At 41.1% G+C, this 25,764-nt stretch overlaps 2 protein-coding genes across 5 annotated transcripts in view; one reads left to right on the top strand and one right to left on the bottom strand.

Moving 5' to 3' along the window:
* The window catches only part of arhgap15 (Rho GTPase activating protein 15), a 51,171-nt gene extending 42,950 nt beyond the window's left edge, over nt 1-8,221 (bottom strand). For 2 of the 3 annotated variants that reach the window (XR_006761933.1, XM_014173506.2), the window contains exons 1-4: nt 7,918-8,220; nt 6,037-6,211; nt 2,948-3,013; nt 2,495-2,644 (exon numbers count right to left, since the gene is read on the bottom strand). Coding sequence is in view for 2 of the 3 variants with exons in the window: in XM_014173506.2 (XP_014028981.1) it covers nt 2,495-2,644; nt 2,948-3,013; nt 6,037-6,211; nt 7,918-7,931 (405 nt within the window). In the remaining variant the exon portion in view is untranslated. Of the gene's footprint in view, nt 1-2,494; nt 2,645-2,947; nt 3,014-6,036; nt 6,212-7,917 lie in introns of all 3 variants that reach the window. The other variant, XM_045707403.1, reaches the window with a different exon arrangement.
* Nucleotides 8,222-11,863: 3,642 nt separating this feature from the next.
* Nucleotides 11,864-18,469, top strand: LOC106586332 (protein ADP-ribosylarginine hydrolase). 2 transcript variants are annotated; one of them, XM_014173511.2, is made up of 4 exons: nt 11,864-11,998; nt 12,225-12,578; nt 15,248-15,611; nt 16,099-18,469. In XM_014173511.2, exons 2-4 carry the CDS (start codon nt 12,254-12,256, stop codon nt 16,511-16,513), a joined length of 1,104 nt encoding a protein of 367 aa, XP_014028986.1. In that variant the 5' UTR covers nt 11,864-11,998; nt 12,225-12,253; the 3' UTR covers nt 16,514-18,469. The 2 variants fall into 2 exon arrangements, with proteins under 2 accessions (XP_014028986.1, XP_045563524.1); XM_045707568.1 differs by lacking the exon at nt 11,864-11,998 and having other exon boundaries at nt 12,005-12,578.
* The last annotated feature ends 7,295 nt before the right edge of the window (nt 18,470-25,764 follow it).

Genomic DNA, 25,764 nt, shown 5'->3' with positions numbered 1-25,764 from the left:
GGGTTATGGTATGGGCAGGCATAAGTTACAGACAACAAAAACAATTACATGTCAATTTGATTGCACAGAGATACCGTGATGAGTTCCTGAGGCCCATTGTTGTGTCATTCATCCGCCGCCATCACCTCATGTTTCAGCATGATAATGCACAGCCCCATGTCGCAAGGATCTGTACACAATTCCTGGAAGCTGAAAATGTTCCATGTCGACCATGGCCTGCATACTCACCAGACATGTCAACCATTGAGCAAATTTGGGATGCTCTGGATCGACGTGTACGACAGCATGTTCCAGTTCCCACCCATACTCAGCAACTTCACACAGCCATTAAAGAGGAATGGGACAACATTACACAGGCCATAATCAACAGCCTGATCAACTCTATGCGAAGGAGATGTGTCGCACTGCATGAGGCAAATGGTGGTCACACCAGATACTGACTAGTTTTCTGATCCCGCCCCTACCTTTTTTTAAGGTATCTGTGACCAAAAGATGCATATCTGTATTCCCAGTCATGAGAAATCCACAGATTAGGGCCTTATGAATTTATTTCAACTGACTTATTTCATTTTATGAACTGTAACTTCTTTGAAATTGTTGTGTGTTGTGTTCATTGTAGTTTCACTGCTGTGTTTGTGAATGGGACTCCTAAATGTATCATAGTTGTGCAGTAAATATCAAAATCAATGTTTAATGAGGGACGCTTTCTCTATAATGGACAGATATTTGATATAAATCACGATAAATAAACAAAAGGAAGTGCTCTACCCAAATATCAGATTTTACCCTTTTGCTATAGCACTTTTTCATATTCATTACGCTGTAAACTGAGAAATGTACATGTGCTGTAATTCTCTATCATTCAAACCTTTAATATCTTATTCATATCCTCTATGGAATTAAAGAAGCGGTGTGTAACCGTATCAAAATAAGAACGGTATAATTTTCAGACAAAGAGAATGTGATTTAGAAAATGTAGCTTTTTTAAAGAAGAACTAATCAGTGTTAAAGGCATAGGAACTCATTTAGATATAATTTCCCTTTATTGTGGTCTCAGACGAGGGAAATCATGGGTAAATTATAGTGAGATGCTGTAGAAAATTAAGATGATAAGGACATTCTACAACAGTATTACAATGTAGTATCACAATACATTGTAAACACCATAAATCAGAATCAAATCAAGCCATCTTGGGCCTTGATTTGCTCACTGAGATCCCACATGCCCAGCCTGGAATAAACTGAACCTTGACGACTCAATTAACTACCTTGGCTGACAGGTACACTATTGGATAAATTAGGTGATATTTGATTTATAGTACCTGCCTCAGACAGAGTAAACTACATGTGTTTAAGTTGGATGATGTATAATACTGCCCATTCTTGTTTCTACTAAATAAATAACTCCCCTTACAGAATGATGTACACATTGCAGGTGTATATTTAGACCCAAACCTAAATACTGCCCACAGCGACCAAATGATAACACAAGAGATTAATAAGCTGTTTATTCTACTCTGAAACAAAGATAAACTAAATTATCAAATGAACACACACACACACACAAACCACCACCACCACCCCAAACACACACAACCACCCTCCACTGTACCAACTATTTCCATCGGAAAGGGGGGGAGATATGTCAATCTATGTGGAAGTGGAAATGTCTCTCTCGCCCATAATGAACTATTGGACGGGGAGAGTCTGACAGACCGTTGCCCTGGTGGGGCTCAGTAAGGGAGAGGGCTTTGATTAAGTCCTTGGAGCTTCATTAAAAAGCATGGCAAGCTCATTTTAGAGACTCCCCCCAACCACCCCTTCTCTCGCTCTCTCTCTGCCAGTCACCAGTTTCTCTCTGTCTCGCTCCACCTCTCCCTCTCCCTCTCCCTCTCCATCTCTCTCTCTCTCTCTCAGAACCACATCAGGGCAGGGTGGATTAAAGTCACATCCTATACACACATAGACAGACACACATGCACACACACACACACACACACACACACAAACACAAACACACACACACACACATATGCAGTCCACTTCACAAGGGGGTAAACAGTTCCTCAGTGCTTTTTGATGGGGTGAGCTCCAGTCCTTGGGATCAAAGCCAAAGTTAATTTGCCAGTTTGAGAAATCAGAAAATGAAAAGAAAACGCTTCATTTCTGGCATCAAATTAAAATGCACATAGCGTGTGTTCACTCAACATTTGCACTCATAATGCTAATAGGCAATCCCTCAGAAGGTTGATTTGAGGCTGTAATTGAACACTGCCCCCTCGTATTCAGCAGGTTACCAACCTATTGATGTCACTTTTTTACTTTACTGAACTGTCACTTTTTACTTTACTGTGTGTGTGTGTGTGTGTGTGTGTGTGTGTGTGTGTGTGTGTGTGTGTGTGTGTGTGTGTGTGTGTGTGTGTGTGTGTGTGTGTGTGTGTGTGTGTGTGTGTGTGTGTGTGTGTGTGTGTGTGTGTGTGTTGTAAAAACCTACCAAATTCGTCAGGGCTTCTTGCTTGCTCTCTTTATAAAACAGAAGTTTATCAGTCTCCAGGACTACCCAAGTTGAAGCCCAGTTCTTCCTCAGTTTTTTCCCTCCATCTGATATTTTGGCTTTATTCAAATATTCACCTTTCAAAACAACCTGAAATGCATGATGTAACATTTAGCCTATAACATATATTAAATCAATGAAATATTAAAATAAAACACATGCTATTTTATCAATATAAACAAAATAAATATACCTATTTTAATAAGTAAAATAGGCCTGCTGAGTTAAAAGCATAGAAACATATTTATAGTGAATAATACTTAAAAGTTAGACTTATAGAAATAGTCTAATAGCCAATAGCAACCACATAGCAACAAAGTATAATAAACCAAAAACATTCCTTCACATATGTTGCCATACAAACAGTTATTTATGATGACCTGTCATACTCACAAGAGTCTCTGCAGCTCCAGCTCCACCAATGTTATGCTGAGACTGGTTCCTCCGGTGCCGAGAGATCTACAGAAACAGAAAAGCAGAAAAATATATTGAAGAGGAGCCGATTTCCCTGACTGTTTCAAATCAGAGCTGTTGCTTGATTGTGGCCATATTGTCTTAGCTAGTAAAATCGGTTCAGTGAAATTAAAGGCGTACAGGTACTGCTAAGAGTCCATGTATTCCATGCAGTAAAGATTATGCAATATACTGCATACAGAGTATGGTTACGTGTGAATGTATCATCAATGTACTAACATATACAACGTCTATATCATACAAGACTATACAGTCTCTGATAGGAATGTGTATGGAAACACAGTGGGGTTAATGAGATGAGACCTCGCATTGTGACAACAGATTAACAACGCACACAACCCGGTGCTAACCAAAATCAGACCATGAGAATTCAGATTAATATCACAGCAATGTAAACACTCATTCCAAAAGATAAACATGGACACAAATACAGCAAGATTATTGATAGTGTCATTTGACAAATCCATTCTCAACTGCATGTATTTCAGTATTGTAGTAATAGAGAAGCAGCAAAAGCAGTACTAGGTATAGCTATAGTAAAGGTAGCTTAGAAGAGGTTGAGGTTATACATAGTTGAACAAGAGTTCTGCGATATCCACACCCTTTACTATGGAAACACAGCTCACAGAATGTATCGTTTGGTAGTCAGTTTTATCCTTCAGCACAGTGCTGGCCTGCCCTCTACTGTTCAAAGGATAGGCCTACCCCGGCACGCCGAACCCCTAGAGAGTCCTATATTCATTATGATTGGGTCCTGCTATATTCTCTCATTAATCACAGTGTAAGAGGGTGGAGCTGGTACAGCTGGTTTTAACACACTTACTTCCATACATTGGAGGAGGTCAAGAAAGCATTTCTCTGCTCTCTGGTAACATATCTAATACATGGGAGTAAACAAATAACGTTTATTTTGATGTCTGTTAGATGAGACCCTTTGTGTAATGAATGTACTGAAATGAAAAGAACATCTGAAATACGAACAACATTCTGGAACACTGATGCAATGTTAAAGCAACACTAACGTTCCGTGTTCCGTGTTCTGTGTTCTGAGTTGTGTTTGTTCCGAGTTGTTAATGACCATGTTTGTAGTCCGTAGGAACTGGTTCATTATCTCCAGTAGCCTTTGCATCGCTGTCCTCTGGACAAACTGTATTATTGCAGTATAAGACGTCTCACAAACAAGTATCATCTGCATAATTAGCAAACAAGCAACCCAACAAAAGCCCAGACGTGGCCTCACGGCAGTGATCATCTGAATAATTCAGTTTGCTGTCAATTACTAATAAACCCTATGAAGGTTTACAATACAACTGTGTATGTTAAGCAATCTAAACTGACGGATTGAAGGTCAATGGCCTGTTGTAAACACATCTAATACTATTTTGTATCTGAAATTTTGCAGATGAACATTCCAGCCAACAGACAGATGTATTGTATGATACGATGCATGAACCATGCTAAACAGAGGTGTCAGCCAGCCCCTCCACCAGCTTATGAAAAATATTAAATGGTTGGGGTTATGTCCAGGTCATTGTCAACATGGTAGCTACATTATTCCAATATGCAACACCAGATTGCTCATTTTGTAAATGCATCATCTGTTTTATCTTTACCCTGATTTTCCCACAGGGAAGTGCTCAGAGTCAAACAGAGATCAGCTCAATTAAGCTAATGATAATCACCTAATGCGCGACAACAGTTTATAAACAATATAATCATAATTACTGGAATTTATATAAGCACAGTTCACCAAATGGCTAACAATATTCAATAAGCCTCTAAAATCTGTATATCCGGCTGATAGGTGTGTGTGTACGCCTACACTGAGTGTACAAACATAAGGAACACCTCATCTTTCCATGACATAGACTGACCAGGTGACTGCCTTGGTCTGGATGTATGATCCATTACTGATGTCATCTGTTTAATCCACTTCAATCAGTGTAGATGAAGGGGAGGAGACAGGTTAAAGAAGGATTTTTAAGCCTTGAGTCAATTGAGAGATGGATTGTGAGACAATTGTGTATGTGTGCCATTCAGAGGGTGAAAGGGCAAGACAAAATATTTAAATGCCTTTGAACGGGTTATGGTAGTAGGTGTCAGACGCACCAGTTTGAGTGAGTCAACTGTCAAGAACTGCAACGCTGCTGGATTTTTTCACGCTCAACAGTTTCCCTTGTGTATCAAGAATGCTCCACCACCCAAAGAACATCCAGACCAAGGCAGGCCGGTGGTCGAAAACAGATCATTGACGAAAGAGGACAAAGGAGGCTGACACAAAATGTGCAGAGCAACAGATGAACTGCAGTTAGTCAACTGACAGTCCAGTACAACATTGGTGTCCAAAGAACCATAAAATAATGCACAACTCGTTTGAACTTAACACAAATGGGGTATGGCAGCCGACGACCTTACAAAGTTCCACTTCTTTTAGCAACAAAACAAAAAACTGCGGTTGCAGTGGGCTAAGGAACGAAAACACTGGACACTGGAGAATGTGAAAAACATTGCCTGACCTGATGAATCCTGGTTCCTGCTGTTTCACGCTGATGGGAGGACTAGGGTATGCAGATAACCACATGAGTACAAGCATCTAACATGCTGTGTGTCAACATTGCAGGCTGATGTAGGTGCTGGGATGGCACACATTGGGCTTCTTGATGAAAGTGGAGCAACGTTTGAATGCCACAGGCTATCTAAACATCATTGCCAATCAAGTGTATCCCTTCATGACAACAGTATATTTTTAAAAGAGGATAATGACCCTAGGATAGGACTGTCCAGGAATATCAATCCAATTGAGCATCTGTGGGATGAGATGGAATGAGCTATTTGGAGTAGAGATCCACTACCAGCCAACTTGACACAACTATGGGAATCATTGGAGTCTTTCAGTACCTTGGAGAGTCCATGCACCTACAAATTGAGGCTGTTCTGAGGGCTAAAAGGTGTACAACTCAAGATTAGGAATGTGTTCCTAATGTTTTGTACACTCAGTGTATACTCACAGGTTTGGGAGGCAGGTCAGGATCCTGCAGGACCATGGACTTGGTTTGACTCAGGCGTTCCCCGCTGCTCTGAGAGCTCTTGATGCGCATCTGGACTGTACCTTGTGCTGCTCCGGTCAACTGGTGGGGCAGAATCAGAGGTGGCTGTTTCCCTACATTCTGAAGATTGGTGATTCTGGTCAAAAGGAGATGAAAACATAAGTGGATGTTAAGATCAGAATATTGATGAAAAAAAACAAGTATTATCCAATTGATAAGATTTCTTATAAATCAATGGATGTAAAATAACCTACATACTGAAGAAGGCTATTAAGTCAAAATGTCTGTGTATGCTATCCTGATGCAGTAAAAAAACAATACCTTTTTGAAAATGAAGTATGCTTCATGCAACATCTTTTTGAGGGCCCAAACAAACTTTTGGGAAAGCATGATGGTCCTCCTTTGATTCAAATATTGATAAATAATAAGTAGTATCCAACTGATAAGATTTCTAATAATTAAATGGATGTAGAACACTTCATGGAATGCCGTTAAAAGTGCTGTTTTTGCTTTTGGTGTCACATCCTGACCAGTAAAAGGGGTTATTTGTCATTGTAGTTTGGTCAGGGTGTGGCAGGGGGTGTTTGTTTTGTGTGTTTCGGTGTTTTTGGTTTATGTTCTATGTTATCTATTTCTATGTGTTTATCTAGCTTTTCTATTTCTATGTGAGTTTTGGCAATGACCTCCAATTAGAGGCAGCTGGTGGTTGTTGTCTGGAGGCCATATTTAGTTGTGTTTGTTTTCACTTGTGTTTTCTTTAATAAAATAAGAAGATGAGCACTTTACCCGCTGCGTTTTGGTCCACTCCTTACGACGTCTATGACATTTGGGAGTGCATTAATTCTTTAGGTTTAGCTGTGACGTTCAGGAGATGAGGAACATTTAGGGGCAGACGCTACTAGAAGTCGGGTCTAAGCTTGAGGACTTTAACTTTCCTTCCTGTAATGGTTGCCTCATCAAAGCATTGCAAAACATCCCTCTTGCTGTAATGTGTCTTTCGATGAGCAGGAAAAAACTCAGTCTGCTTATTTAAGGATTCTCACAAATCTACCCACTGACAAAAATCTATGTTAAATCTAAACAATGATCATGTAAATACTAAGGCACATCCAGCCAATGTCATAAAATATTTTGGTGTTTTTTTTTTCTTTTCTTTTTTACCAAATGTGTGTTATATACTGATGTTTATTTGAAAAGTTGCACAGTGTCTCACAACAGGAAGCAAATCTAAAACTCCCTCCCCAAAAAACAGATTCAGAAATCATCCAAAGTACTTAATGTTTGCATAGAGCCTAACATCTCTTCTTCTTACTGATTACCACATTAAGAATGCAGTAAATAATGATGGCCATGTGATACAAATCGTCATATTTCTGGTAAAGACTTGTGCAGAAATGTCAATTGACAGACAGGATAATGAATGCAGTTTCAAAAAGTTCAAAAAGTTACCTTAGCAATGTAAAAAAAAGAGACATACAAATTCTCTATATTTTTTGAATTCACACTTGTTCAACAGCAAATCTACGGTATCCTGTGGCATCTAGCATGTCCTGTTTTAACTGCACGTAGACAGGGCATTCATAAACAACATCTACCATGTTATAATGATTCTGGACTATAATGCTAAAAAATAACGGATATTCCTCACGTGTCAACAACTTTCCACCTATCAGCCAAGTCCAGTAAAGACACAGGCCACTGACACCATTGCCCAGGTGTTACATCTCTTTAAGTCACCAATGGCCCCCACTAAACCCCAAATACTCTTAAAAGCAAGGAAACAGCAATGACAGCATCTTTCAATTTTCAAACCCAAACCCACTAGAATGGTGTCTTTCTTACCTCGTCCCCGCCATGCCTCTATCAAATCAATCTGCCACAGATCACAAAAAGAGAGAAAGAGTGCAAGTCTTCCTTTTAGAGGAAGTAGGTTTCATCACGTGTTGTAGTCAAACCATGTCTTTCACTGCTGCTCTACAGTTGATGTGAACATCTGTTATATGTCGCAGGCTCAGGTCCCCACTTCCTGAAGGGTGCTACTTGCACAGAAATAGTCTGACTGAAACTTGCTTTAATTTCAAAAGTGAATACACATTACTAACGCATGTACAGTAGATGTGAGATCTGACCATCACACAATCTGAGAACAGGGTCGATCAGAATTATCTCCCTCCAGTAGCAGAGAGTTGGTGTACGAGACAACAACTTGTGTGGTTTTCCGCTTCTCCTTTTTGGCCTGTTTTTAGTAACAGCTTGTTTCAAACATCTCCCTTGCCCAAAGTGTAGTTTGAAAGTTAGTTGTGCATGCCTTGTGGTAAGTTTCACTGCAGTTAATGTTGTCCTAACTTAAATTCTATTTGGTTACAGGGATTTTTATAGTTTGCATCAATAAAAAAAGTGATCATATGAAGCAGATGCTAAACTACAGGACTGTTTTGCTATCACAGACTGGAACATGTTCTGGGATTATTCCGATGGCATTTAGGAGTACACCACATCAGTCACTGGCTTTATCAATAAGTGCATCGAGGACGTCGTCCCCACAGTGACATACATACCCCAACCAGAAGCCATGGATTACAGGCAACATTCGCACTGAGCTAAAGGGTAGAGCTGCCGCTTTCAAGGTGGTGCGGGACTCTAACCCGGAAACTTACAAGAAATCCTGCTATGCCATGCGATGAACCATCAACCAGGCAAAGATCAAAACAGGGCTAATATTGAATCATACTACACTGGCTCTGACGCTCGTCTTATGTGGCAGGGCTTGCAAACTATTACAGACTACAAAGGGAAGCACATCCGCAAGCTGCCCAGTGACACGAGCCTACCAGACGAGCTAAATCACTTCTATGCTTGCTTCGAGGCAAGCAACACTGAGGCATGCATGAGAGCATCAACTGTTCCAGACGACTGTGTGATCACGCTCTCCGTAGCCGACGTGAGTAAGACCTTTAAACCGGTCCACATACACAAAGCTGCGGGGCCAGAAGGATTACTTAATCCTATCCCAGGTATTCCTTAAAGAGGTGGGGTTTCAGGTGTCTCCGGAAGGTGGTGATTGACTCCGCTGTTCTCCCGTCGTGAGGGAGCTTGTTCCACCATTGGGGTGCCAGAGCAGCGAACAGTTTTGACTGGGCTGAGCGGGAACTGTGCTTCCGCAGAGGTAGGGAGGCGAGCAGGCCAGAGGTGGATGAACGCAGTGCCCTTCTTTGGGTGTAGGGACTGATCAGAGCCTGAAGGTACGGTGCCGTTCCCCTCACGGCTCCGTAGGCAAGCACCATGGTCTTGTAGCAGATGCGAGCTTCAACTGGAAGCCAGTGGAGTGTGAGGAGGAGCAGGGTGACGGGAGAGAACTTGGGAAGGTTGAACACCAGATGGGCTGCGGCGTTCTGGATGAGTTGTAGGGGTTTGATGGCACAGGCAGGGAGCCCCGCCAATAGCGAGTTGCAGTAATCCAGACGAGAGATGACAAGTGCCTGGATTAGGACCTGCGCCGCTTCCTGTGTGAGGCAGGGTCGTACTCCCCCTCCGGTACTCCCTGTTCACCCACGACTGCATGGCCAGGCACGACTCCAACACCATCATTAAGTTTGCAGACGACACACCAGTGGTAGGCCTGATCACCGACAACGACGAGACAGCCTATAGGGAAGCGGTCAGAGACCTGGCCGGGTGGTGCCAGAATAACAACCTATCCCTCAACGTAACCAAGACTAAGGAGATGATTGTGGACTACAGGAAAAGGAGGACCGAGCACAACCCCATTCTCATCGACGGGGCTGTAGTGGAGCAGGTTGAGAGCTTTAAGTTCCTTGGTGTCCACATCAACAACAAACTAGAATGGTCCAAGCACACCAAGACAGTCGTGAAGAAGGTACGACAAAGCCTATTCCCCCTCAGGAAACTAAAAAGATTTGGCATGGGTCCTCAGATTCTCAAAACGTTCTACAGCTGCAACATCGAGAGCATCCTGACTGGTTGCATCACTGCCTGGTACGGCAATTGCTCGGCTACTGACTGCAGGGCACTACAGAGGGTAGTGCGAACGGCCCAGTACATCACTGGGGCTAAGCTGCCTGCCATCCAGGACCTCTACACCAGGCGGTGTCAGAGGAAGGCCCTAAAAATTGTCAAAGACCCCAGTCACCCCAGTCATAGACTGTTCTCTCCTACCGCACGGCAAGCGGTATCGGAGTGCCAAGTGTAGGACAAAAAGGCTTCTCAACAGTTTTTACCCCCAAGCCATAAGACTCCTGAACAGGTAATCAAATGGCTACCCGGACTATTTGCATTGTGTGCCCACCCGACCCCTCTTTCTACGCTGCTGCTACTCTCTGTTTATCTTATATGCATAGTCACTTTAACTATACATTCATGTACATATTACCTCAATTGGGTCGACCAACCAGTGCTCCAGCACATTGGCTAACCGGGCTATCTGCATTGTGTCCCACCCAGCACCCGCCAACCCCTCTTTTTACACTACTGCTACTCTCTGTTCATCATATATGCATAGTCACTTTAACCATATCTACATGTACATACTACCTCAATCAGCCTGACTAACCGGTGTCTGTATGTAGCCTCACTACTTTTAAAGCCTTGCTACTGTATATAGCCTGTCTTTTTACTGTTGTTTTATTTCTTTACCTACCTATTGTTCACCTAATACCTTTTTTGCACTATTGGTTAGAGCCTGTAAGTAAGCATTTCACTGTAAGGTCTACACCTGTGTATTCGGCGCATGTGACAAATACACTTTGATTTGATTCGATTTGTTTTTGCAAGGGACCAGCATACTTCCATTACCAAAATGTAGATATACACTGAGTGCACAAAACATTAAGAACACCTTCCTAATATTGAGTTTCACCCTGCTCTTTTGTCTTGCTCATTCACCCTCTGAATGGCAGGCACACACAATCCATCTCTCAATTGACTCAAGGCTTAAAAATACTTCTTTAACCTATCTCCCCCCTTCATCTAAACTGATTGAAGTGAATTTAACAGGTGACATCAATAAGGGATCATAGCTTTCACCTGGATTCACCTGGTCAGTCTATGTCACGGAAAGAGCAGGTGTCCTTAATGTTTTGTACACTCAGTTCACAATATGAATGGTATACACTTTATATCAAGATATATACCATAAGATTTAAAACTAATGTTGTAACATTATCAATAAGCTCCAAAACAATTGTTTGTTGATGACATTGGTTGAACCAAGATTTTACATCATTTTGGGGTTTTCCTGTGGTCTGGGGGAATTAACCCAAAGAAGGTGGATAAATAAAGATGTCTTACTGAGGTTGTTAACAATTGAAAATAATGTGTCACAGTTTCAGTCTGCTTAAGCAAGGGCTGGCTCTCCCATGGATACCAATAGGATAGCAGCTGGGTTTGGTCTGCTTAGTTCATTGACTGTATGAACCAGAAAAAATGAACGTGTAGAATGTCTCTCTTCTTCATCCTTCTCGGATTGACCTTAACAACACTCCTGAGAGATGATGTCAGCTTGGTTCTTTACAGTGAGGACACGCTGTCAGTTTAATTTGAATGTACAATTCAAAATGTGGTCTTCATGGGCGCCATCCTTGGTCAAACTTTAACATAATAACCTATAAATGTTTTAAACGGCATAACGTTTTAGAATAGACCATGAGGAAAGTGTACAATAGTCAATAAACTATGAATTTCCCATTTACTTCCAGAAGATGGGGCAATTGCAACTTCACATTCACAATCCCATTGGCCCTAATCCAGGAAGTGTTTTTCAAAACTCATTGTTGCCTTTTATGGAGCTGAAAGGGGGTGGAGACTGCAAAAGGGGAAGTACAGAATTACAGGAAGAGAAAGACAGAGGGAAACCGACACTCAAGTTCTGCCTATATAAGTCTATCAGATCAACCACCAGCACAAGGTATCAATTTACTGCACTAGCTCGATTTGTATTGTGTACATTCGATAATTCTACACAATACATCTCATATCTCTGTGATGTTTGTCTTTGATCATTGATGGTTCAGTGACTCTCATTATGGTTGACAGCCTCATATCTCGTCTCAACAGCTTTTTTCTGTATTTTATATTAATTGACATTCAATGTCACATTCAATTAGTCAATGATCCAATGGAATCTCTTACAGAAGTAATTGAACACCAACCAGATCTCGCCATGTCAGACACGGTCCCCCTTGAACAGAGGTACAAGGCCAGCATGGTCCTAAGTGGAGTAGGAGATGCCCTGGGCTACAACCATGGTATCTGGGAATTTGAAACGGATGGCATGTTAATACATGAGGAAGTTCAGAAGAGAGGAGGTCTAGAGAAGCTGGATGCCATAGACTTCCCTGTTAGTGATGACACCGTCATGCACCTGGCTACAGCTGATGCTCTGGTCAAGGTAGGGGAGGGGGAAGGGGCGTCCCTCCCTGTGCTGTATCGAGCCCTGGTGGAGAAGTACATTGTAAGCATGACAGACATGGGTGGAAGAGCAGCAGGTATGTAACAGTTTATATTCCTTTATGAGGTGTGTCATGTTGTGTTAACATGAGTTGCAAATGGCAATATTTCTGCACACTTGGGCATAGTACACTTAACTTAGATATAAAGTCCCCTATATAGGGGACTTGCATGGTTCTGACTGACATTTACACTAAAAATCAATCTGTGACCACCGTAGATCGAAACGGCTTGCATTGAGCAATAGCCCTGGTTCCCACGTACACAGTAGTATTTTTTATGAGCCTGTGTGTCGTATGATGTGAAATCTGAAACCACTTTAAGCTGGGATGTCCCTTCTACCATTTAATTCGCTCTTTCGACTGTCCATCAACTCCTGGCTGAACCCTACCTCACATCTAAAGCACATGCCTGTGATCGTTACATGATAGCACAGCAGGAGAGTGTGGTTTCATTATGGTAGCACATTCAGAGAATTTATAGCCATTCATCTAAAAGAATCACTTTCCTATTGTCATAGACAGACAATATTAGTATGAGATGAAAGGTGCGTTCCTAACGAGTTCTGGAAGCCAATCTAGAGCTCTGTGAGACGTTCACAGATGGGGGAAGATGTTTTGATCAAGAGAGACCTTTAGAAAACCTGCACATACAAATATTTTAGCATTTACATTTTTTGTCATTTTGCAGACACTCTTTTCCAGAGCAACTTACAGTAGAGTGCAGATATTTTCATAGTGTTTTTCATACTGCTCCCCTGTGGGAAACTAATTGCAAGCACCATGCTCTACCAACTGAACCACATGTATTTTACAGTTATAATGAAGTTGAAATCTTATAGTCATTTTATAATTTACAGTTTTGTTGAATAGGAAATACAGTTGTAGTCAGAAGTTTACATACACCTTAGCAAAATATATTTAAACTCAGTTTTTCACAATTCCTGACATTTAATCCTAGTAAAAAACCCTGTTTTACATCAGGTAGGATCACCACTTTATATTAAGAATGTGAAATGTCAGAATAATAGTAGAGTGATTTATTTCAGCTTTTATTTATTTTATCACATTCCCAGTGGGTCAGAAGTTACATACACTCAATTAGTATTTGGTAGCATTGCCTTTAAATTGTTTAACTTGGGTCAAACGTTTCGGGTAGCCTTCCATAAGCTTCCCATAATAAGTTGTGTGAATTTTGGCCCATTCCTCCTGACAGAGCTGGTGTAACTGAGTCAGGTTTGTAGGCCTCCTTGCACGCACACTCTTTTTCAGTTCTGCCCACACATTTTCTATAGGACTGAGGTCAGGGCTTTGTGATGGCCACTCCAATACCATGACTTTGTTGTCCTTAAGCCATTTTGCCACAACTTAGGAGGTATGCTTGGGGTCATTGTCCATTTGGAAGACACATTTCTACCAAGCTTTAACTTCCTGACTGATGTCTTGAGATGTTGCTTCAATATATCCACATAATTTTCCTCCCTCATGATGCCATCTATTTTGTGAAGTGCACCAGTCCTTCCTGCAGCAAGCACCCTCACAACATGATGCTGCCACCCCCGTGCTTCACGGTAAAGATGGTGTTCTATTTTTGTTTCATCAGACCAGAGGACATTTCTCCAAGTTCATCTTTGTCCCCATGTGCAGTTGCAAACCGTAGTCTGGCTTTTTTTATGCCGATTTTAGAGCTGTGGCTTCTTCCTTGCTGAGTGGCCTTTCAAGTTGTGTCGATATAGGACTCGTTTTACTGTGGATATAGATACTTTTGTGCCTGTTTACTCCAGCATCTTCACAAGGTCTTTTGCTGTTGTTCTGGGTTTAATTTGCACTTTTCGCACCAAAGTACGTTCATCTCCAGGAGACAGAACGCGTCTCCTTCCTGAGCGGTATGACGGCTGCGTGGTCCCATGGTGTTTATACTTGCGTACTATTGATTGTCCAGATGAACGTGGTACCTTCAGGCATTTGGATATTGCTCCCAAGGACGAACCAGACTTGTGGAGGTCTACAATTTTTTTCTGAGGTCTTGGCTGATTTCTTTTGATTTTCCAATGATGTCAAGCAAAGAGGCACTGAGTTTGAAAGTAGGACTTGAAATACATCCACAGTTACAATTCCAATTGACTCTAATGATGTCAATTAGCCTGTCAGAAGCTTCTAAAGCCATGACATCATTTTCTGGAATTTTCTAAGCTGTTTTAAAGGCACAGTCAACGTAGTGTATATGAACTTCTGACCCACTGGAATTGTGATACAGTGAATTATAAGTGAAATAATCTGTCTGTAAATAATTGTTGTAAAAATTACTTGTGTCATGCACAAAGCAGATGTCCTAACCAACTTGCCAAAACTATAGTTTGTTAACAAGAAATTTGTGGAGTGGTTGAAAAACGAGTTTTAATGACTCCAACCTAAGTGTATGTAAACTTCTGACTTCAACTGTACATCATATAAATATTTCATACTTTCATGTTTTTTATCATATTTGTACTGTGCAGTTGAGTGTATGTCCTCAAAAGTGACAGCAATTTATAACAATTTTTACCAGAAAGGTGATATTTTACCATTTATTGGATTATGCAGCATTACTAGTTAGTGATTATGGCCCTATCATCAAAAATAATGACTTTTGGGGATTTCGTAGATTACATTTAAACCCACATGTTGATCTTTATTCAATAATTTTACTCTCTCTGTCTCCGCTGTAGGCATCACCTGCATCGACAGCGTTGCAAGGCACAGACAGAGAACTGACAAGGACATTAAGATTCCCTTCAACAAGAGGGGCGGAGGGTGTGGGGCAGCCATGAGGGCCATGTGTATCGGCCTGCGCTTCCCTGACCCTGAGCAGGAGCACCTGCTGATAGCAGTAAGTGTGGAGAGTGGACGTCTGACCCACCACCACCCCACAGGCTACCTGGGAGCCCTGGCTGCAGCCCTGTTCACGGCCTACGCAGTGAGGGGCACCATGCCCGTGGAGGCCTGGGGACACAGACTCATGGAGGTCCTGGACAAAGCCAAGGAGTACGTCAGGCGTTCAGGCAATTGTGTGGAGCTGAACATGGAGCACTGGTGAGGCCTTTGTTGTGGTTGGCTGCAGAGGAGGCTGGTGGGCGGACTGGAACGGTGTCAATCATATGGTTTCCATGTCTTTGATATGTTTGATACCACTCCATTCCAACCATTATAGTAAGCCTGTACTCCTATATCTCTGCCCAACAGCCTCCTTTGTTTGACTGTATGCATGTCACACTTCACACAATGTTCTTGCGCTGCAGGAAGTGCAGATGAGCTTCATGGTTTATGTAAATTCACAGAGAACTGCACTAACACCCAGTTATATTAACAGTATTCCACTTTTTATATATCCTCATTTTACCAGCTGATAGCCTAATCACCGATCACGTAACATTATTGGCTAAACGATAAATTCCTGTTGTTGCGGAATTATTTTGCTGCGACAATACATGCCAAATTAAATTCCTACATCTATGCCTGTGTTTACAAAGTAGAATGATGTGTAAGTTTCATCTGCTTCTGACTAATCTCATTTTTCCAGGGCCTACTTTGGAATTCAGTGGAAATCCTATTTAGAAAAGAGAGGCATTCTGGATGGAAAGAGCAAACCTCAGTTCCCAGAGTCCTACGGAGTGAAGGAGAGGGAGAGTTTCTATAGGGCGGTGAGCTTCAATGGTATGGGTGGCGCCAGTGGGCATGATGCTCCCATGATAGCTTACGATGCCCTCCTGAGGGCAGGCGACTCCTGGGTTGAGCTGGCCAATCATGCCTTCTTCCACGGCGGGGACAGCGACTCCACGGCTGTGATCGCTGCTGCCTGGTGGGGCGCACTGTTCGGCTTCAGAGGGGTGCCAGAGATCAACTACCAGAGGCTTGAGTACCGTGACAGGCTATCCAAACTAGGGCAACGGCTATACGAGCTCAGGGGAAAACCTCTTGGAACTGAGAAAGAATGATGTAAATTAAACCAATAGATGGTTAAAGGTGAAATTCATTACATATCCTGCAGATGATCAGTAATTTCTCCTTTTTTAACACTAATTTTGCATCCCTTGGTTTTTTATTACATATTTTTAAAGAATATGACTGGATATGGAAAGATTTATAGAGTATTTATGATCTCAAACTGCAGTCTACCTACTGACTAGGAGATGGAGCCATACGCAGCTGCAGAATTTGCTCTATAATCACAAACGTTTTCTTTAATGGCAACGGAAAATGTTTAATTTCTAGCCTATAATCAATCCTTCACTAACATACTTTACTGCTACAGTTGTTGTGCTATTATTGTAGCACATTAGCGACGGCAGAGTGTAAAAACGGATTGCTTTACTTCAGATTAGATTGACATTATTGTGTACATCTTCAAAATGAAGACTACAAGTACGGTGGAGACCAGAGGGTGGCAATGTAACTTAACAAATCACTCTTGAAACTCCCTCCTCTCTCTCTCTTTCTCTCTCCATCTCTCTCTCAATTCAATTTCAATATAAGGTCTTTATTGGCATGGAAAACATATGTTTACATTGCCAAAGCAAGTGAAATAGATAATAAACAATTAAAATGAACAGTTAACATTACACTCACAAAAGTTCAGATGTCATATTATGTCTATATACAGTGTTGCAACGATGTGCAACTAGTTAAAGTACAAAAGGGAAAATAAATAAATCATATTTACAATGGTGTTTGTTCTCCCTCTCTCTCTCTTTTTCTTTGTCTTTCTCTCTCTCGCTCTCTCTCTCCCGCCGCCCTCCCTCCCTCCCAGAAAAACCTGCTGTTCTCTTTTCTGAAGCTTGGTTTTCCAGTGATGCCTGTTTAACAGTGTGGCTTCTATCCCATACCAGCTTGTTATATGAAAGTGGTTGCAACCATCACTGTAGAAAATTATGAACAATTTAAAAGTGTCTGGCTCAGTCTTTGATATCCTTAAAGTAATTTTTCCTATCTGCTGATAAGTTAAGATAGGGCAATTCCACTCTAGATTGTTCTGGTAGTTCTCACATAGGAACTTCATTGGATATTTACAGAGGAGTGGCCATTTAAGGCCCTTTTTAGACCTATTCATGCCTCCTGCAAGACCCTATGATCTGTGAACTGTACATGATACAGACACATCTTGTGTCATTATACTCCATATAGTGTTCCCTCAAATATGGAGTACTGTATGTCTAGATTCTGAAATACAAATGTTCACATTCATTTATTCAATATAAAAAATATGAGTATCTCAAAACGACCCTTTTTGATTTAGCTTATTTTTAGACATATTGTTTGTAATGTAACATTTCCAGAGTGGGCTCTCTGGTACTTTTAATGAAATTACCCATTGTTTACGTTATAGGTCATTATCCAATTACAGCCCCCCTTTAGGATTTCACATTCACCAAGTCACCAGCAGAGGGAGTTCTCTTTAAATCCATTTTCCTATTCACTGTGTTGGTGCTGGTCGTAAAATTGACCACACCTTCACTCTGGAAATGTGAAGTACTTGCTGAGTAAGTTGTTCCAAACAGTATGGTCTTAAAATGAACGGTAACATTTTACTTGACACCTAGCATCATAACACGTCATGACATGGTCATAATCATGTCATATTATATTGGTATTTTTGGTATTTTATTAGGATTCCCATTAGCTGTTGCAAAAGCTACTCTTCCCGGGGTCCACACAAAACATGAAACATGACATAATACAGAACATTAAAAGACAAGAACAGCTCAAGGACAGAACTACATAATTTAAAAACAGCCTACATATCAATACATACACACAAACTATCTAGGTCAAATAGGGGAGAGGCGTTGTGGCGCTGAGGTGTTGCTTTAATTGTTTTTGGAAACCAGGTTTGCTGTTTATTTGAGCAATATGAGATGGAAGGAAGTTCCATGCAATAAAGGCTCTATATAACACTTGATGCTTTCTTGAATTTGTTTTGGATTTGGGGACTGTGAAAAGACCCCAGATGGCATGTCTGGTGGGGTACAGTTAAATTCAGAAGTTTACATACACTTAGGTTGGAGTCATTAAAACTTGTTTTTCAACCACTCCACACATTTCTTGTTAACAAACTATAGTTTTGGCAAGTCGGTTAGGCCATCTACTTTGTGCATGACACAAGTCATTTTTCCAGCGAATGTTTACAGACAGATTATTTCACTTATTCCAGTGAGTCAGAAGTTCATATACACTAAGTTGACTGCCTTTAAACAGCTTGGAAAATCCCAGAAATTGATTTCATGGCTTTAGAAGCTTCTGATAGGCTATCAAAAGAAATCAGCCAAAACCTCAGAAAAAAATTGTAGACCTCAACAAGTCTGGTTCATCCTTGGGAGCAATTTCCAAACACTTGAAGGTACCACGTTCATCTGTACAAACAATAGTACACAAGTATAAACACCATGGGACCACGCAGCCGTCATACTGCTCAGGAAGGAGACACTTTCTGTCTCCTAGAAATTAACATACATTAGTGCGAAAAGTGCAAATCAATCCCAGAACAACAGCAAAGGACCTTGTGAAGATGCTGGAGGATACAGGTACAAAAGTATCTATATCCACAGTAAAACGCGTCCTATATCGACATAACCTGAAAGGCCACTCAGCAAGGAAGAAGCCACTGCTCCAAAACCTCCATAAAAAAACAGACTACGGTTTGCAACTGCACATGGGGACAAAGATCGTACTTTTTGGAGAAATGTCAGTCAGGAAGTTAAAGCTTGTTTGCAAATGAGTCTTCCAAATGGGCAATGACCCCAAGCATACTTCCAAAGTTGTGGCAAAATGGCTTAAGGACAACAAAGTCAAGGGATTGGAGTGGCCATCACAAAGCTCTGACCTCAATCCTATAGAAAATGTGTCGGCAGAACTGAAAAAGTGTGTGTGCGCAAGGAGGCCTATAAACCTGACTCAGGTACACCAGCTCATCAGGAGGAATGGGCCAAAATTCACCCAACTTATTGTGGGAAGCTTGTGGAAGGCTACCCGACACGTTTGACCCAAGTTAAACAATTTAAAGGCAATGCTACCAAATACTAATTGAGTGTATGTAAACTTCTGACCCACTGGGAATGTGATGAAAGACATAAAAGCTGAAATAAATCATTCTCTCTACTATTATTCTGACATTTTACATTCTTAAAATAAAGTGGTGATCCTAACTGACATAAGACAGGGAATTTTTACTTGGATTAAATGTCAGGAATTGTGAAAAATTGAGTTTAAATGTATTTGGCTAAGGTGTATGTAAACTTCCGACTTCAACTGTGTGTTTGTCAGAGCTGTGTGTAAGTTGACTATGCAAACAATTTGGGATTTCCAACACATTGTTTCTTATGAAAATATATCATATATATATCATAAGAGCTGACATGTCATAACCTGCATAATATGGTCATAACACTGTCATGACCAATATATTTACCATATCTTTACAGCTGTTGTGACATAAATTCTTGTATTTTCTAGCTGGTTATGACACCTACTTTTAAGAGTGTCACACCCACCTTTATTCAAATGTGTTTTTTCCCTGCCAAGAAGTTTCCTTTCAATTGAAAGTTTGTTTCTTAAATCTTTTGTTGTAGTAATTACATTTTTAGTCATATTTTTTTTCCATCATGTTTTAAATAATTTGTAGAAAATACACTTTGACACTGTCAAGAAGCATTATGACCATCCTGTGTCACTTTACTTGGACTAAGAAAATACACTGAGTATACAAAACATTAAGAATGTCCATGTACGTCATAATTATTCCAGTTATTCCAGGTGAAAGCTGTGATTCCTTATTGATGTGACTTGTTAAATCCACTTCTGACAGGTTAAAGAAGGATTTTTTAAGTCTTGACACAATTGAGACATTGATTGTGTATGTGTCATTCAGAGGGTGAATGGGCAAAACAAAAGATGTATGTGCCTGTGAATGGGGTATGGTAGTAGGTGCCAGGTGTAACCGGTGCTGTACTGCACCACTGTAACTCTGCGTTGTGTGTGGTTGATTGAGACTATAGACATGGACTTTGGAGATCAGGTAGTTTTAATTAAGCAGAATTCACTCTCTGCATCCTTCATCTGCATCCAAAAGAAAATAAAACATTTGTAGAGCACATATGTTCTGCGAATCGTCGCTGTCAAGGTGTGGGTGTAGCTGGTGCATTGGAAGTCAGGCGCAGGAGAGCAGAGATGAGTGGACAAGGCACTTTACTGAGGCAATATATGAATAGAACGCAACCGCGTCACAAAAACAAATGCCCTCAGAACAAGTGAGGTAGCACTAAGTACAAAATAACAAAGTACAAAGTACAGGCTGTCAAAAGGCACGGGTGTAAAATATAACCTGGCGCAAACCAGCCGGAAGAGTGCCAACAATTACACACACAGACATGGGGGGAACAGAGGGTTAAATACATGACAAGTAATCAGGGCAATGTAAACCAGGTGTGTGGGAAAACAAGACAAAACAAATGGAAAATGAAAAGTGGATCTGCGATGCTAGAAGACCGGTGACGCCGAACGCCGCCCGAACAAGGAGAGGAACCGACTTCGGCGGAAGTCGTGACAGTCGCCTCTTTCTCTCATAGTGCATCAAAATGATTTTCGAAAACAAAATTAGTACAGCCTCTCCTTATTATGCATCAACACATAACATATATTTTACATAGATAAAACCACATACCTGCATCCAAAAGAAAATAAAACATTTGCAGAGCACATATGTTCTGCGAATCGTCGGCTCTTTCTACAACAGATGTACAATACAAGGGACTGGGATCATTCGAGGAGCTAGCCATCGTTCACACATACAATAGCCTGCTAATACCTTAGCTAGCTATTAACCACATGTTGAATTCAAAATGTTGATATCATCCTAAAAAGTACAATTACATCTTAACAATACCATCCACTTATAAGTAACCTCTAAATATACAACATTATTCATGAACAAAACACTGTGTGTATGACTTTGTGCTTAAAAGAATCAAACATTTCTGAAGACGTCAGAAAAAGAGTGCCTACCTCTCATAGTGCACCAAAATGATTTGAGCACGAGCACGCAGGGCAAAACGTAAGTACACACTCCCCTACTCCCAGGATGCAGGTGTGCATAATAACAAATCAACATGACATTTTAATATATGAACCTGGTGAAATTCACACAGTACTTTAACAACTGTTACACAGGCATACTGGTTTCTGTCAAGAACTGCAACGCTGCTTGTTTTTTCACGATCAACAGTTTCCCCTGTGTATCAAGAATGGTCCAGCACCCAAAGGACATCCAGCTAACTTCATACAACTGTGGGAAGCATTGTATCAAGTCAACATGGGCCAAGTCAACATGTACATTATTGTCTTGTTTGAGAAACAGACGCATCACAGAGGGGAGGATTGGTAAACCCTCCATCAGGGTGATGTTTGACATTCACAGCAAAAGGAGGACTACAATTTAGTTGATTTCATGACGGATTCATTATGACATGTCCTTGTTCTTTTTTATTTTCTTTTTTTACAGATCAACAGCTGATCTTGAGTCCTACCACAACCATTTTCTGATGTACGCCAGCCAGCATTTTTCCTTTTCACCACCAGTCTGAGGCCAGAACACTGCTGGCAGCACTAGATTACAACTTCCACAAGGACAGACCAGCCTGGCAGAATGCAGATGGAACCAAGTTGTAAGTCCCCACTCTATTTGAAGTTGATAGGTTAGAGGAGGAAGTTTTGAACAACAGAACTTTTCAAGTCTGCCCCACCCACATGTTCGCACTCACACATTGGCCAAACACAGTGTCTTTTAAATTAATATTTCCTGAATCGCTTACATCTTCTCTCCTTGCCTCCTTTTCAAAACCTATTGGAGAAGAGGGTCTGAGGAGAGTGACCCTGGACCTTCTTCTACCATACGATTGAGAAGTAGGCAAGGATGTGGGATGCAAGAACATTTTTGTCATTTCATATAAAAAGGAATTTCTAAGTGTATTTACAATGTGATACACATTTTTTTTCACACTTTCAAACACTACATTTATATTTTCCAACGGGACTATACATTTGGGTGAGGTTTATTTCTCACCTGAGTAGCCTCGTTTCACTGCCAAAAATAAAATTAAACCATCTAGTGTTCAGTGAAATAACAACACAATGTCAAATACAGGTAGCCTAGTCAAATAATTAACATCCAATCACATTAATCGTTACTCTCTCGTGGGAATTCCACTAACGGTCCATATGTAGCCAAACGTAGCTGCTGCTCATTCCGTTTGCTCGAAAATTGATAAATGGTTAAAAAGAGTAAGGCCCGCGTCCACAGAGACACATACCAGCTCCAATAGTAGTACTGCTACTACCAGCAGTACTACACCTGCACCTGTCAACGACACAAGTTGTTCTGCTTCCACGAGCACATCCAATGCTAGCATCAGTAATTCTACATTTGTTGTTATCCCAGCTAGCATGGACACTGACAGTTGTGAATCTATTGCAGCTGAAGAGCTACTGCCCCTATAACCGGGAAAGCACCGAACATCAGACAGGGACGGTGGATCATCAAAGAGGCGCAAATATGATGAGAACTACATTGATTTGGGGTTCACTTATATTGGGAGTAGTGCCTTTCCTCAGCCACAGTGTGTTATATGTGCAAAAGTACTATCTCACAACTCGATGAAACCTTCACTCTTGAGCAGACATTTAGAAACAAAACATGGCAATTTGAAAAATAAGCCACAGGAGTTTTTTGAGCGAGAATTAAGACGACTTTCGAGTAGTAAGACATGTATAAAAGCAACAGATACCATTAATAAGAAGGGGCTAGAAGCATCTTATATGATGAGCTACCGAACGGCTAGGACAGTCAAGCCCCATACTATTGTGTAGGACTTAATTCTTCCTGCTGCCGCTAATATGGCTGGGACAATGCTGGTGGAAAAGGCCAAGAACCTATACAGACAATGTCTTCATCAAACAACACTGTTTCACAACGTATCAGTGACATGGCAGAAGATGTTTTGAAACAATTACTGCTTCCCATACAAGCCAGTGAATTCTATGAGTTACAGCTGATGAGTCAACAGACGTTGCGGGCCTGGCACAGCTCCTTGTATATGTCCGTTATGTTTATGGGGGTCAATTAAGGAAGACATCCTCTTCTGCAAACCACTGGAAAACAGGACAACAGGAGAGAATATTGTTTAAGTACTGGACAGCTTTGTGACTTCACATGGACTTTGGTGGTCAAGATGTGTTGGTATCTGTACTAATGGCGCAACAGCCATGACAGGGAGACATAGTGGAGTGGTAACGGGCGTACAAGCAGTTTCTCCAAGACGCTACTTGGGTACACTGCAGAATCCACCGAGAGGCTCTTGCTGCCAAGGGAATGACTGACAGCTTGAAAGATGTTTTGGATACTACAGTGAAAATGGTTAACTTTGTTAAAGAAAGGCCCCTGAACTCTTGTGTATTTTCTGCACCATGCAATGATATGGGCAGCGACCTTGTAACGCTTTTACAACATACAGAAGTGCGCTGGTTATCAAGGGGCAAAGTATTGACATGTTTTTTTTATTTACATTTTTTTAATTGAAAGACGAGCTTAAAGTTTTCTTTACTGACCATCATTTTCACTTGTCTGACCGCTTGCATGATGACGCTTGCATGATGACGTTTCTCACACGACTGGCCTATCTGGGTGAAGTTTTTTCTTCCCTGAATGATCTGAATCTAGGATTACATGGACACTCCGCAACTATATTCAATGTGCGGGACAAAATTGAGGCTATGATTAAGAAATTGGAGCTCTTCTCTGTCTGCCTTAACAAGGGCAACACACAGGTCTTTCCATCATTGTATGATTTTTTTGTGTGCAAATGAACTCAAGCTTACGGACAATGTCAAACGTGACATAGCGAAGCACCTGAGTGAGTTGGGTGTGCAATTACGCAGGTACTTTCCCGAAACGGATGACACAAACAACTGGATTCGTTTTCCCTTTTGTGCCCTGCCTCCAGTCCACTTACCGATATCTGAACAAGAGAGCCTCATTGAAATTTCAACAAGCGATTCTGTGAAAATGTAATTTAATCAGAAGCCACTGCCAGATTTCTGGATTGGCCTGCACTCAGAGTATCCTGCCTTGGCAAATCGCGCTGTTAATACACTGTTTCCCTTTGCAACCACGTACCTATGTGAGAGTGGATTCTCGGCCCTCACTAGCATGAAAACTAAATACAGCTACAGACTGTGTGTGGAAAATGATTTAAGACTGAGACTCTCTCCAATACAACCCAACATTGCAGAGTTATGTGCATCCTTTCAAGCACACCCTTCTCATTAACCTGTGGTGAGTTATTCACAATTTTTGATGAACAAATTAGGTTTTATATGTAAGATGGTTAAATAAAAACCAGAATTATTGATGATTATTATGTTATTATTTGTGCCCTGGTCCTATAAGAGCTCTTTGTCACTTCCAACGAGCTGGGTTGTGACAAACTCACACTCATTCTTATGTTTAATAAATGTATCGTATAGTGTGTATGTGGCAGGCTTACAATGATGGCAAAAACCAACATTTGAGATTGCGCTGACCCTGGTGCTGTATGAAGCTAAAGGTTGAATGTTTGAAGGGTTATGGGACTATAAAAAGTTTGGGAACCACTGCTCTAAACCATTGAGGGAGGTGATGCACAACCTTATTTGTTCTGTTGTGCTCAGATTGCAAGATCTGTGACCTTACTAATTGTCCTTGAAAGTAAATTTTTTAAATATTTTATAACACAATGTATACTGTCAAATTATGTTGGTTTATAGATATAGAAGACTGTATAAAAAATGCTAAATATTGGAGTGTCTACTCACTAAAGACTAGTAAGACATATGGACACATTCCAGATCCCCAATACAAGATTTTGAGGAAGTGGTTGGAATCTGGTGGTGGGATGCCAAGGAGAAGAACACGAAGACCCTAGAAGACTTGGACTCCTATTCCCTAGTCCTCCACCAACAACTGAGGACCTTGTGCAATCACAAGTGAGAAGAGGCCTAGGAAAGTAAAAAACTGAAGGCAGGAATATCAGGTAGAATTGCATCAGACCTCAGAGTGAGTAAAACAAACCCTGTAGGAGATGATACCAATGCAGTCAATTAATAGTTGTCTTTTTATAATTTCACGGTATCAATATACGAAACCTCCACATTCCTCATTCTT

Source organism: Salmo salar, chromosome ssa25, assembly GCF_905237065.1.
Source record: "Salmo salar chromosome ssa25, Ssal_v3.1, whole genome shotgun sequence".
Classification (NCBI taxonomy): Eukaryota; Metazoa; Chordata; class Actinopteri; order Salmoniformes; family Salmonidae; genus Salmo; species Salmo salar.
This window is presented reverse-complemented; position numbering and strand designations above follow the sequence as displayed.

Excerpts from the sequence above, each read along its gene's own strand:
- LOC106586332 (XM_045707568.1), top strand. The coding sequence starts at position 12,116 with ATGGTTGACAGCCTCATATCTCGTCTCAACAGCTTTTTTCTGTATTTT. Across the intron at positions 12,579-15,247 it reads CATGGGTGGAAGAGCAGCAG|GCATCACCTGCATCGACAGC; the intron begins GTATGTAACAGT and ends TCTCCGCTGTAG. Across the intron at positions 15,612-16,098 it reads GAGCTGAACATGGAGCACTG|GGCCTACTTTGGAATTCAGT; the intron begins GTGAGGCCTTTG and ends TCATTTTTCCAG.